Source organism: Ictalurus furcatus, chromosome 22 (assembly GCF_023375685.1).
Source record: "Ictalurus furcatus strain D&B chromosome 22, Billie_1.0, whole genome shotgun sequence".
Classification (NCBI taxonomy): Eukaryota; Metazoa; Chordata; class Actinopteri; order Siluriformes; family Ictaluridae; genus Ictalurus; species Ictalurus furcatus.
Window position 1 is genome coordinate 17,172,712 of NC_071276.1, and position 12,861 is coordinate 17,185,572.

A 12,861-nucleotide genomic window follows, 5' to 3' on the forward strand; every position below is an offset into this window, starting at 1 on the left:
TCGAGCAAGGAATAAAATCGTTTAGTTGCTTAGAAAAAGCAGGAAATCGTTTAAAAACGCTGAAAAAGATTCCCTGTAGTGTTCAACTGTGATCCAAGCATAATCCAAGATGTCGATTGGCAACAAGTGTAAATTGAAGGATAGAAAAAAAAACCCTGGAAAATATACAGCAATGAACGGACAGCTCTGGTGTTTATTGCCAAAAAGCTCTATTTTGGTTTCATCTGACCGTAGAACCCGATCCCATTTGAAGTTCCAGTAGTGTCTGGCGAACTGAAGACGCTCGAGTTTGTTTTTGGATGAGAGTAGAGGCTTTTTTTCTTGAAACCCTTCCAAACAACTTGTGGTGATGTAGTTGACTTCAGATTGTAGTTTTGGAGACTTTCTGACCCCAAGACGCAACTAACTTCTGCAATTCTCCAGCTGTGATCCTTGGAGATTTTTTGTCCACTCGAACCGTCCTCTTCACAGTGCGTTGAGACGATACAGACACACGTCCAATTCCAGGTCGATTCATAACATTTCCAGTCGACTGGAACTTCTTCATTATTGCCCTGATGGTGGAAATGGACATTTTCAATGCTTGTGCTCAACAACCTTTTGCCGCACATCCCAGCTATATTCCTTGCTCTTACCCATTGTTATGAATGACTAAGGGAATTTGGCCTATGTGTTACCTCATATTTATACTCCTGTGAAACAGGAAGTCATGGTTGAACAATTTCCTGTTCCCAGTCACCCAGGTGTACTAAAAAGTTTTTAAATATCAGTGGGAATTTACTTCAAATATACTTTTCTCTTATGAATTCATACGGGTACCAATAACTGTTGCACACCTATATTTAACAAAGATTTTTTTTTATATATATATAAACCTGTGTTGTGTTTGATATCCATGAGAGCAGAGTAATTTGGGGAATTTGTTGAACAAAAGCTCAAAAGGTTAAACAATAAAGACGATTTTTCACAGCCTTCTTTGCTCATATTCACCGACGGTGCCAGTGTTAGGGGAGGGCGCTGTATGTAAAAGCACTGGGTTCAAAGTAAGCAAAGTGTGTTACGTCACAGGATTGGTTGCCCAAGTGCAAAGGTAGCTGCACGGCTCAGTGATTAAACGCACAGATAGAAAACTGGTTAATCATTCACACTCAGTGTTTGGAAACCTCCCCGACCTGTTAGGGCAGAAGAGCAGGGATTTTTTTTTTTTCTAAAGCAACCGACAAACTGAAATCATGGCACCAACAAGCTGTCTGACTCTGCTCCGGAACCCCAGGGGTTTATGGAGAACTTTCTTCCGCCCAGGTGTTCAGCTGCACAGGTAAACTCCACTCTGCCACTCTGAATGATTACAACTGGATCATGGTTACAGGTTTTATTACATGTGACACTAATTATAGATTCCTATACCTGTGGCTGCATCCCAAAGCGTGTGTTAGCATCCTAAATTCTACCTTACGTCAAAACGGCACGTCATCAAGGCTCATGCTGTCACAGAGCGCTGGGGCTCCATCTAAAACCTCCCACTGCTCTAATAAATAGTTAGATCCTAATAAGTTACATGTATCAGTATACTACAGAGTGTGTAGCAGAGTACAACAGTGGAAACTAGTTGTACTTTGTTGTATACTTAAGTATGGTATTTGACCATATTTATACTCTACTTGAGTGTTATTGAAATTGAATACATTTGAGTACATTTCCAAGGAAAAAAAAAGAAAAAGCTTACTTTGAACTACTTAAAAAGCTTCAAAGTACTCATTGAAAATATCATAGAATGGGCTCAGGTTAGAAGCTAATGACCAAGAACCATGCAAGTTCATCATCTGCTGTAACATTCTCATGCTACACAATGTACTTAGCACGCTAAGTATCCATGTGCATGTGCATCTGAATATGGCTAAGCCACCGGACTGCAGTGTGGAACTTTAGGACGAGCGCCCCTGGCCCAACCTCAATATTCTGGATAAACAAAGACTTAAATATATAAAATGAGGCGTCTCCTTTACCTCACGAGAAGGCATGAACTCCATCTAAGCATGTTAAGATAGGTTTAGCTAATTTGCTAACATTAACTGCCTGTAGTCTGTTTTCATTGCTAATGCCAAATTAGACTAACAAAAATTCCAGTAGCTAACAATCAGCTAGGAAGCAATTGGTTATTTATTATTGGTTATTTATTAGCAAACTACGGAGCGTTAGTCGCACGTACGAGCAGCAAACTTACAGAGATTGAATGATGTTTTCAGGCAAAAATAGCGTAGCTGCTTTAAAATGAAAATAACCTTCGGAAAGTTTTAGTTACGCGATAAATGTTTCATTTCCACATGAAAACATGATATTAGCTTCATTTCGTTACTTAAAAACATTTTAAAAAAAATTTTTTTAAGCATTTAAAAAGTAAACGTTTTTACTTTCACTTTTACTTTTAACTGAGAAAGATTCCGACACATTATTTATACTTTCATTTAAGTATAATTACTCAGTAATTACTGCACCTGTGGCGCGTACTATTTAGCACACTATTTAGCAACCTATGATAGCATGCAGTTTTGGTTGCATTATAGCCCAAATTGTTCCAAGTGGCATCAACGGTTCTCAAAGTGGGGCCCAGGATTTTTTTTTTTTTTTTTTTTTGGTCTCAGTGTTTGGAAATTACAACCCACCATTACTAAAGATTTCTTATTCAGTTCTTATAAATATTAACCTTTGGACTAGTCGCTTGAATTGAATGGGTTTAATCCAAATCTCAATAACTCAAAAACAAGTAACCTAGGGTTAGGGTTAGGGTTAGGGTTCTGTTTGTGGAACGGTCAGGTATATAGAAAACCTCATGGTTCTAATAAGTAGACAAATTATTGTACACATTTAAATAATGTTCATAAAGTATACATATCTGTACTAAGTTAAAGGTTGTAGAGGTTCGAAAAGTTTGAGGATATACATAAGCTGCTATAAACTACTACTGAACACATTATCCACTCGCTGGCCACTTTAATAGGAACACCTGTACCCCTGCTCGTTCGTACAATCGGCCAATCATGTAGCAGCAGCTCAATGCTTAAAATCACGCAGATGAAGAATGGAGAGAAAAAATGTGATCTCGTTGACCTTCACCGTGGCATGGTTGTTAATGCCAAACAGAAAAACGGTTTGAGTATTTCAGAAACTGCTGATGTTCTCCAGAGCAGTCTGTAGAGTTTACACGGAATGCTGAGTGGCAGTTCTGCAGAGAGCAACGTCTAGTTGATGAGAGAGTTCATAGGCAAATAGCCAGACAGGAAGGTTCAAGCTGACAGGAAGGCTATGGTAACTCAAATACCCACGCTTTACAACTGTGGTGAGCAGAAAAGCATCTCAGAAAGCACAACATGTCAAATCTTGAGGTCTATTCCTGGTTCTACTCAGGTTCTACTCCTGTCAGCCAAGACCAGTAGCTACAGTAGGCATAGGGTCACCCAAACTGGACAGTTGAACATTGGGGGAAAAAAAACATCACCTGGTCTTTTTCTAATCCTCAAATGTCCAATTTCGGTCACTGAGATCACATTTTCTCCTTATTCTGATATACGATGTGAACATTAACTGAAGCTCTCTACGCGTTGTTCTGCTTCCACTTGAATTGCTGATTAGATAATGGCATGAACGAACAGGTGGGATGCGCATGCTATTGTATTATACACGCTATTCATCATAATAGTATGCAGTATAGCTTGCACTATGGATATAATTACAAATTACTATGCAGTCATGTAACCACCTGTCAGAACTACCGCTTCATTACTCTTCAGATTATATGTAGTTACTGAGACTCACCACTTACATGAACGTATAATTAGTGTTGCCACCTCACAGCTCCAGGGTCCAGGGTTCGATCCTGAGCTCATGTTACTGTCTGTGCGAAGTCTTGCATGTTCGCTCCATGTCCACGAGGGTCTCCTCTGGGTTCTCTGGTTTCCTCCCACTTTCGAAAAAGCATGCCTTTAGGTGGCGTGTCGAGTCTAAATTGAACCTAGGTGTGAATGAGGGTGTGAACGTGACTGGTGTCTCATTCAGTGTTCCTGGGATAGACTCTGGATCCACTGTAGCCCTGAATGAATGAATTTATTTATTTATTCATTTCCATCTGGCTTTTTGGCAAACTTAAACCCTACATTTTATCATTCCAGCCATTATATATATAAACTTTCAAAAATGTTAATAAGCTATATAAACCTTGCTTTGCTTTGAAACTGATTAGGAGCTTGGCGGATAAGAGCGATGGTGGTTGGTGGAGCTCTGTGTTTGAACACAAAGTGGATGCAAGGAAAGATGCCCACTCCAATCTGCTGTCCAAGAAAGCGACCAGTGGCCTTTACAAAATCCAGTGTAAGCTGTTTTTTATAAAACCGTCAAAGCAGATGGGCTTAATTATTTTAGCCTGACATTAAACAAATGCGCTTGTGTGATTTATTTATTTTTTTTTTTTCATGCAGGAATATTTGAATAAAGCGAGTTATGCAGAAATGTATTAGGCAAAAATCATTGCTTAAAATCCACGACGGTTGTATTTTTCCTTCCAGTTCACAACGTCAAGCCCGACTGTTTGGAGGCCTACAACGAGCTATCGTGAGTAGAGCTCCTCTTCATGTGAATACACTTGAGTTTTCAGGATGTCCTGTCCTTGAGTTTGTTATTATCACTCAAGCTTAATGCAGTTGTTATCAGAACATCATGCGGCGTCATGACCTCATTCGGTTTCGTCTCATGATCCACGAGACAAAGTTTACTAACTAGCCGAATGCATGATTAAATAGGAAGGGACCAGAAGTACAGAAGGAGCGTTTGCTTTAAATACATTAGCCATTGAAACACATTTAAGAAAGTGAACGCGGTGTGTGTGTTGTGAGAACGGAAGTTCAGAGAGAGCTGCACAATGATCCAGATTATCCCTGTGAAGTTGTGGGAAGCTGGAACACGTGGTACGGAGAACAGGACCAAGCAGGTGGGGTTTTTTTTCTTTTTCAAAATAACATCAACTTTATTCCTGTAGCTGGTTTGAGTTAGATATTTTGAGTATTATTTTTTTTGATACTTTATCAGCTTTAACATGTTATACGGTGCTGTTGTGACACCTGATGTTTGGTTCTCGTAGTGCATCTCTGGAGATACTACGGTGGATATCCAGCTCTGACGGAATGCTTAAACAAAGTCCAAGAAAACAAGGTATTTTAATATGTATTACTCATTAATGTTTTGTCTGTAAGCACAAAATAAAATCCCCTCAAAACATATCGCTATACATCAAAAAAATAATTCGAGATCATATTAAAATTGCTTCATATTTTTTCTTTATTGGCTAGGAAACGATTAGAAACATTTCTAAACCTTTAATATCATGAAAAAAAAAATTGCCTGGGCTTATAAATATGCATGATATGCAAATTTCGATACATCCCCTTGTCCTCCTACTGGAGGACAAAAAATGCATAACGTTGCATTCGGGTGCTCATCAGAAGATGGTTCAGTGGTGTGGCGTTGAGTTTGACATTTTCTCACCATGTCCATGTGGGTTTCCTCTGGGTTCTCTAGTTTCCTCCCAGCACGCTGGTAAACACTGTAGGTGTGAATGGGTGTATAAATGTGTGTGTACATCGTACTCCATAGCGGACCGGCACCGCATTCAGGGTATGTTTCCGTGTCACACCCAGTGTTCCCTGAAGACAAATGAATGAATATTTTTAATCATCTCTATATCCCCCACCGTGGCCATGTGTGTGCGGAGTTCGCATGTTCTCCCCGTGCTGCGGGGGTTTCCTCCGGGTACTCCGGTTTCCTCCCCCAGTCCAAAGACATGCATGGTAGGCTGATTGGCATGTCTAAAGTGTCCGTAGTGTATGAACGGGTGTGTGAGTGTGTATGTGATTGTGCCCTGTGATGGATTGGCACCCTGTCCAGGGTGTACCCCGCCTCGTGCCCGATGCTCCCTGGGATAGACTCCAGGTTTCCCCGTGACCCTGAAGGAAGGATAAGCGATATAGAAAATGGATGGATGGATCTCTATATCCTGTTGAGTTTTCAGTATGGTGTTTTAATCCATTCCTTATCTTGTTTCTTGCATACTTCTCTGATATGTCCAGGTATATCTTGAGTTTCGCAAAGAGAGGAATAAGATGCTGATCTCTAGGCAGAACCAGCTTCTTCTCGAGTTCAGCTTCTGGAATGATCCTATACCCCGACCCGGTCCGAATATATACGAACTGAGAACATACAGATTAAAGGTAAACAAAAAAAAAACCTGTTAATTTACTCCATTTATGAAATGTTACAGTACACTACTACCCACTTGAATGAATGAATACTTTTCACTATTTAAAACATGTTTGGATGAAGGCATACGTATAGTTTGTAAAATAGTGAAATTAATGCCAATGTTTACATTTATTTCTGAATGAAAATGTCGTTTTAATGTGTAGTTTTTTTTTTTTTTTACGTCAGTATTGTATCCACAAACGACTAGTCTATGTTCAGAACTTCAGAAGTTTTCTTTGTACCTACTGAATTCTCAATGCTGATTGGTCACAGCAGCTCTGACGGTAGTGCCGGACGTAATTCAAATCACAGCGTTATTTTAATACGCTCATTCTAATATGCTTATCATTTATGGCTAATAAGAAACGTGTCATTTAACAAAGAAAAAACATGCGATCCTTGCTAAATGTTCTGCGAGGACTTTTCAGTGTCAGCAAATTGTACCACTCCGATAGTTCGAGACAAAGGACTTTGTGCTTTCTGGTTTCTCACAAACGTGTGTTTAGTAACTTCGTGAGAGCAAAAACAGAGCGGTGACGGAACAAATATTTCTAGCTTCTGTAATTGGTAACTGGTAATAACATGTTTCGTGGACATTCATTTACAACATTAAATGTAACTATTAACGGATAAAAAGCACAATGTACTTTTCATTAATAAACATTAAGTTGACGCGATAAAACATTTCAGGATGTACTGTTACGGGAAAATAATCCACGTCTGATTATTATTATTAATATTGATGCGCTCGCTGTGATACATTATTACTCTTACGTCTGTGTTTAACTATACGAATTGTATAGAATTTATACAAAGACATTTGACATAAACATGAACATATAAATCGACACTCCAACAACTGTCCTTAGACCTGGTTTTCTGTTCTTCCACAGTTCTTGTCTGTGGTGATCACACACACTCTGTAGATGAAATAAACAATGTACTCCATGTGCCTTTTAACAAAGTTAGACCTCCTAATGTTAGTATTGGGTCCTTGATGTAAAATGGTACCAGTGTAGATATGTACTATTAGATCTCGTTTTGTTCTGCTTGTATCTAAATGATTCAAAATGCAGTATTATGTAATAATTTCCTTCTTTTGGTTTGTGCATGTGAAACGTGAAAGCCGGGCACAATGATAGAATGGGGAAATCACTGGTAAGCCTGCTGTATATGCTTTATCGCATGACACTTTTTCAGCACGAGCGTGGTTTCAATGTGGTTTTGCGTGACATTTCTTTGAACTCTTTTATATCGTCCTGTAGGAAAAACTCCAGTTTTAAAGTCGCCAAATCTTTTCTGCTTGACAGGGCTCGAGCAATCAAATACCGCCAAGAAAACAACGAAGCAGTGGGAGGATTTTTCACTCAGATTGGAGAGCTATATGTCGTTCACCATCTTTGGGGTATGTCATTTTTCGGGTTGCTGAAATTCAGAACCAACTTTTAGTGCGTTGAGAACGCTGAACATGAGTATCGGTATCATACGGTATAAACTGTAACAAAACAAAATAAAAATTAATGATAATAATAATAATAATAATAATAATAATAATAATAATAATAATAAAATTAACCAGACGTTAAAACTGGTTTCATTAAAAACTACATTGTGTTTGTTTTTTTTAGTGTGTTATACTATTATCTTATTACTTACTAATTTTATAGATGGTAGGTTAAAAAAAAAAAAAGCTAATCATTTATAATATTTATTCATATAATCATTTATACTAATTTATTAACATAGTTTTCCATATAATGCTGATGGCACTACTGTTTTAGATGATGTTTTGATCCTGTAACCTACTTATATAAAAAAATATATTTTATTCCCAAATAATAAATGCATATTTAATGCATATTTATTTCCCTTGTTCAGCCTATAAAGACCTGCAGTCCAGAGAGGAGACGAGGAACGCGGCGTGGCTGAAAGAGGGCTGGGATGTCAGTGTATATTACACAGGTGAGACACACACTCTGTTAAGTACAGGGATGTGAACTACAGGTCCTGGAGGGCTACATTCCTTGAGTGTTTAGTATTCTGGATCATTCAACACACACTGTGTTCGTCACTGCCGTGGGACGTGGGTTTTAGACAAAGTGTTGGTGCCATCTAGTGGTATTAATCAGATGTGGGCAAATAAAGTCTGGTGTCTGATTTTTGATTCGTCAGTTTTGCACTAAAGCTATGAGGCTGATGTACACATGATTAGCCACGACATTAAAACCACTGACAGGTGAATAGGATTGATTATCTCGTTACAATGGCACTTGTCAAGGGGTGGGATGTATTTATTAGGCAGCAAGTGAACGATCAGTTCTCAAAGTTGATGTATTGGAAGCAGGAAAAATGGGCAAGCGCCAAATTGTGACGGCTAGATGACTGGGTCGGAGCATATCCAAAACGGCAGGTCCTGTGGGAGTCAGACAGAGTCTCATTGATGCACGTGGGAAGCGAAGGCTTGCCCGTCTGGTCCGATCCCACAGAAGAGCTACTGTGTCACAAACTGCTGAAAAACTTCATGCTGGCTATGAACACACAGTGCATCACGGCTTGCTGAGTACAGGGCTGCGTATCTACAGACTGGTCAGAGTGCCCATGCTGACCCCTGTCCACCACCTACAATGGGCATGTGAGTGAGCATCAGAACTGGACCATGAAGCAATGGAAGAAGGTGGCCTGGTCTGATGAATCACGTTTTCTTTTACATCACGTGGACGACCGGGTGCGTGTGTGTCGTTTACCTGAGGAAGAGATGGCACCAGGATGCACTATGGGAAGAAGGCAAGCCAGAAGAGGCAGTATGATACTCAGGGCAATGTTCTGCCGTGAAACGTTGGGTCCTGACATTCACGTGGATGTTATTTTACACCTACCGCCTACCTAAACATTGTTGCAGGCCGAGTACACCCCTTCATAGCAACGTCAAACCTAATCACAGTGGCCTCTTTCAGCAGGATAATGCGCCCTGCTACACTGCAAGAATTGCTCAGGAACGGTTTGAGGAACTTGACAAAGAGTTCAAGGTGTTGACTCGACCTCCAAATCTGATCAAGTACCAGATGTCTGTCTCACCCAATGTCTTTTTCATAAACATACCTACATCTACATAGACTTAACACAAATAACATTACTAAGCTACATGATCTTACTTTTAAAAAAAAAGGAATGCATTAAGTAAGGAATAAAACTCTTGTGAACATGCGGTTATAAGAAAATATTCAACTGTTACCACCCAAATTTGATTATTTTCAAATAACAGCACATCCAAAAGAGTATTATTGCTCACATACAGCCATCAATTACAATTTTATTGACAAATTTATTGAAGACAGCCTCAGCGTCACGTATGTCTACTTCCTTAACATTTTATTTGGTTGATATACAACCAAAAGGGACAGCTTGTTTTCACACGTTCTTTAGTTGAAGCTGAACACTTTCATTTTCTTTACAGTACCCTTAATCCAGAGTATGGAGTCAAGGATCTTGATCCCCACAAATAGCTCACCTCTGCAGTGACCCACAGGCTGGCCATGTGTCACGGTGACCATCGGGTGGATTCTCATCTCCTCTGGACTGCATTATACCTGCAGCTGACAGCTTCAGCCACAAGAACAATCAGTTACACCATCATTTATCTGTCGTAAAATATCGAATGAAAATGAATATTCCTGTGAGTCCACAGTTTTTAAACGATACCAGTGTTTACTCTGTATTATCATGAAGTACAGCTCTAACAGGGCTACGTACTATATCAGAGGTATCTGCTGCAGTCAAATTTGCTGCCTTATTTTTGCATAAGAAATTTGCACAGGTCTTTTTGGAGGTTGCAGAGGAGCAGGGTAATGTGTTCAGGAAAATACCTCTGCAGGAAAACCACTGCAGTCAACAATAAAAATGTTGTGAACAATGTCAAGCATGGCGGTGTTAATCGTGATGGTTTGGAGATGCATTGCTCCAGCGCAACCAGGCCACATTTTGCTTATTATCAAGTAAGACCACGGCTAAGATCTAGAAAGCTTATGAGACCCTAACAAATAGTCTTAGTCTCTCTAGAAGTCTCTCTAGAACCAAAAACTTTCTTAATTAAAAGCTGGGAGTAAAAATGGACTAACAGCGGACTGTATTAAAACTCTTACATAAAATTTATCGTTGATTCCACAATTCGGGTGCCATTTAGCCCTAACTCTTAAAAAATGAAATCATTTTCCCAACAGTTAATCTAGGAAACATGCATTTAACCATTCAAAACAAATCGCAAACATTTAATGAACAATTTGATTGGCACCAGTGAGTCATGAGGAAAAATTGTTCAGAACGAGGAGATCAAACATATGATTTCAATACTGTGTGCGCATACTATACAATATAGCATATAGCATATAAATGGCATCTCCTGGTGGCAATTTTTTCTTCTTCAAATTTTGCATAGACTTCAGGGGCAGGGAGTCAAACAGGCCCACCAATTTTTGTTTTGATCGGCCTTCGTTAACCTTGTTTAATAGTTGATGAACACTGATTGGTTGATGGCGGTCATGTTTTTCAAGATTCACAACTGTCCTCATAGACACTGACGTGACAAAGTCCATTGGACCAGTGGTTCTATATTTAATGCCAATTTTTATGTTTTGTCCTGTTATAGCACCACCACGTGGACAAGCTCTGCCATTTTGTGCATGTGACCTCAGATGGAGCCTATATATGTGTGTGTGTGTGTGTGTGTGTGTGTGTATAAATCTATATAATGTGCCAAGTTTGGTGAAAATATCTCCTTTCATTCAAGCGTTATAGCCATTTCAGTAAAAACATTTTTGCCTGCTGTCATGGCGATGAAGCGAAAGTTCAACTTTTTTTTTTTTTAAGGAAAAACAACAGCTGGATTTGGCAGCTAAATGAGTAACAGGGTTGTTTTTTTTAAACGTAGAATCAGCAAATAAACAAAATATGGTTAAGAGTCCATACTAACAGCATGCGGACATTTAGGACATTCTAATGCTTCAATGATCTAATAATCAATCTATAATTTCTTTTTAGCCTGACAAATAATGCTTATATGTACAACAATGTTGGCTCTCCTGTAATTACCACACAGTTCACTTAAAACTAGTACAAACACTGACTCCATAAAAGATTTAGGATTATTCTGGTTTCCTTATTTTACATTATAATAAATATATAATAGATTATAACATTATATTATAATAATAAATATAATAACTGTACAAACTCTTTGCTCTGCAGCAAACCATCACAGTGTTGTACATTGTGGTTTTAATTATAGCTCCTGGGGAGTAGAAAATAGAAGTGTGTAATTTGAGATTCTAAGGAACTTCACTCACCCGTCCAGTATTTCATGACAAAGTGTACGCCTTCTTGGTGCAACTGGTCTTATTGCATTGAGTTGGAATATATATATTGCTATTACTGGATTTACTGGTATTAACGTACACAGTATAATAACCTAATGGTATGTTCAAAACAGCACCCAATTTGCTATACGGTGTATTCTTTTGGGAGTTTTGGCATTCCGTAGCATGCTAGAGTATATCTTGTTAAAAGCACTGTGATCCTATGATTCCCTATAAAAGGTGTCCATGTTATGCATCCCAGCAGGTAAAGAATACCACTTAATGCACTGTGTGTTTTGTAGGGAATAGAGTGCAGAATATTGTCCAGTTGTGTTCACAGCACAAAAAATAAATAAATAAATAAATAAATAAAACGCACCAAAAATCAATAAAGTTTCTTTACAAACCATACATTTTCTCTGAATTTCAGAAAACAGCCCAAAACGGGAGCTTTCGCCCCAAATGTTTCTGCCAATGACATACTTTGACATCTTTACTTTTTGGAAAACATAAATACGTACAAAAATAATGTGGAAATGTTTTATTTAGGTTATTTCGCTTCGTTTCTTTTTAACATCGCCTTGGCGATCTTCCTACAAGGTCACGTTGGGTAAATTTAACGAACACAGTCGTTGCTAGCCAAACTATGCTAGCCAGGTGTGCTTTTCTCATGATCAAGGTTGTTGGATAGTTAAATGCCATAGCAAAATGGACATACGCCGAATCAACTTAGTTCGTAATCAGACGCCTGCTCTCAAAATGTTTTGTGATGTGCCATCCCATCATCAACAAAACAAACAAGAGAGCTTATTCACTCTGTACAGACAACACTGAGGCTCAGGTTCAAACGCCCTTTGTGTGACCTTTACCTCAGGTGATTTTACCTCAGTCTGATTATGGATGTGCCTCATAATCAAAGCCAGAACATCCCATTCAAAACGTCTATATATATATATATATATATATATATATATATTAAAATACTTTTACATTACATTACAAATGGAATGAAATCTTTAAATGCAATTGTTTTCTTTTTCACTTTCGGGTGTAACCTAGCTTAAAAATGCTAGAACTTTGTGCTTGTGATATGAACTACGTACACAAGAGAAACATGTTTTAGTTCAGGAAAACATGTCAGTTTAGAGGACGATATGGACTTTTAAGAAATAAATCGTAGAAAATGTCCAATTTTGACAGCGGTAAGTTGTCACACAGGTGTGTA

The 12,861-nt window shown here is 38.6% G+C and overlaps 1 protein-coding gene across 1 annotated transcript; it reads left to right on the top strand.

Annotated features, from left to right (window-relative positions):
- The first annotated feature begins 1,141 nt into the window (after positions 1–1,141).
- nipsnap1 (nipsnap homolog 1 (C. elegans)) lies at positions 1,142–11,041 on the top strand. Its single transcript, XM_053610565.1, has 10 exons — positions 1,142–1,318; positions 4,238–4,365; positions 4,560–4,605; positions 4,887–4,981; positions 5,132–5,202; positions 6,117–6,257; positions 7,415–7,446; positions 7,599–7,693; positions 8,167–8,250; positions 9,743–11,041. Exons 1-10 carry the CDS (start codon positions 1,233–1,235, stop codon positions 9,805–9,807), a joined length of 843 nt encoding a protein of 280 aa, XP_053466540.1. The 5' UTR covers positions 1,142–1,232; the 3' UTR covers positions 9,808–11,041.
- The last annotated feature ends 1,820 nt before the right edge of the window (positions 11,042–12,861 follow it).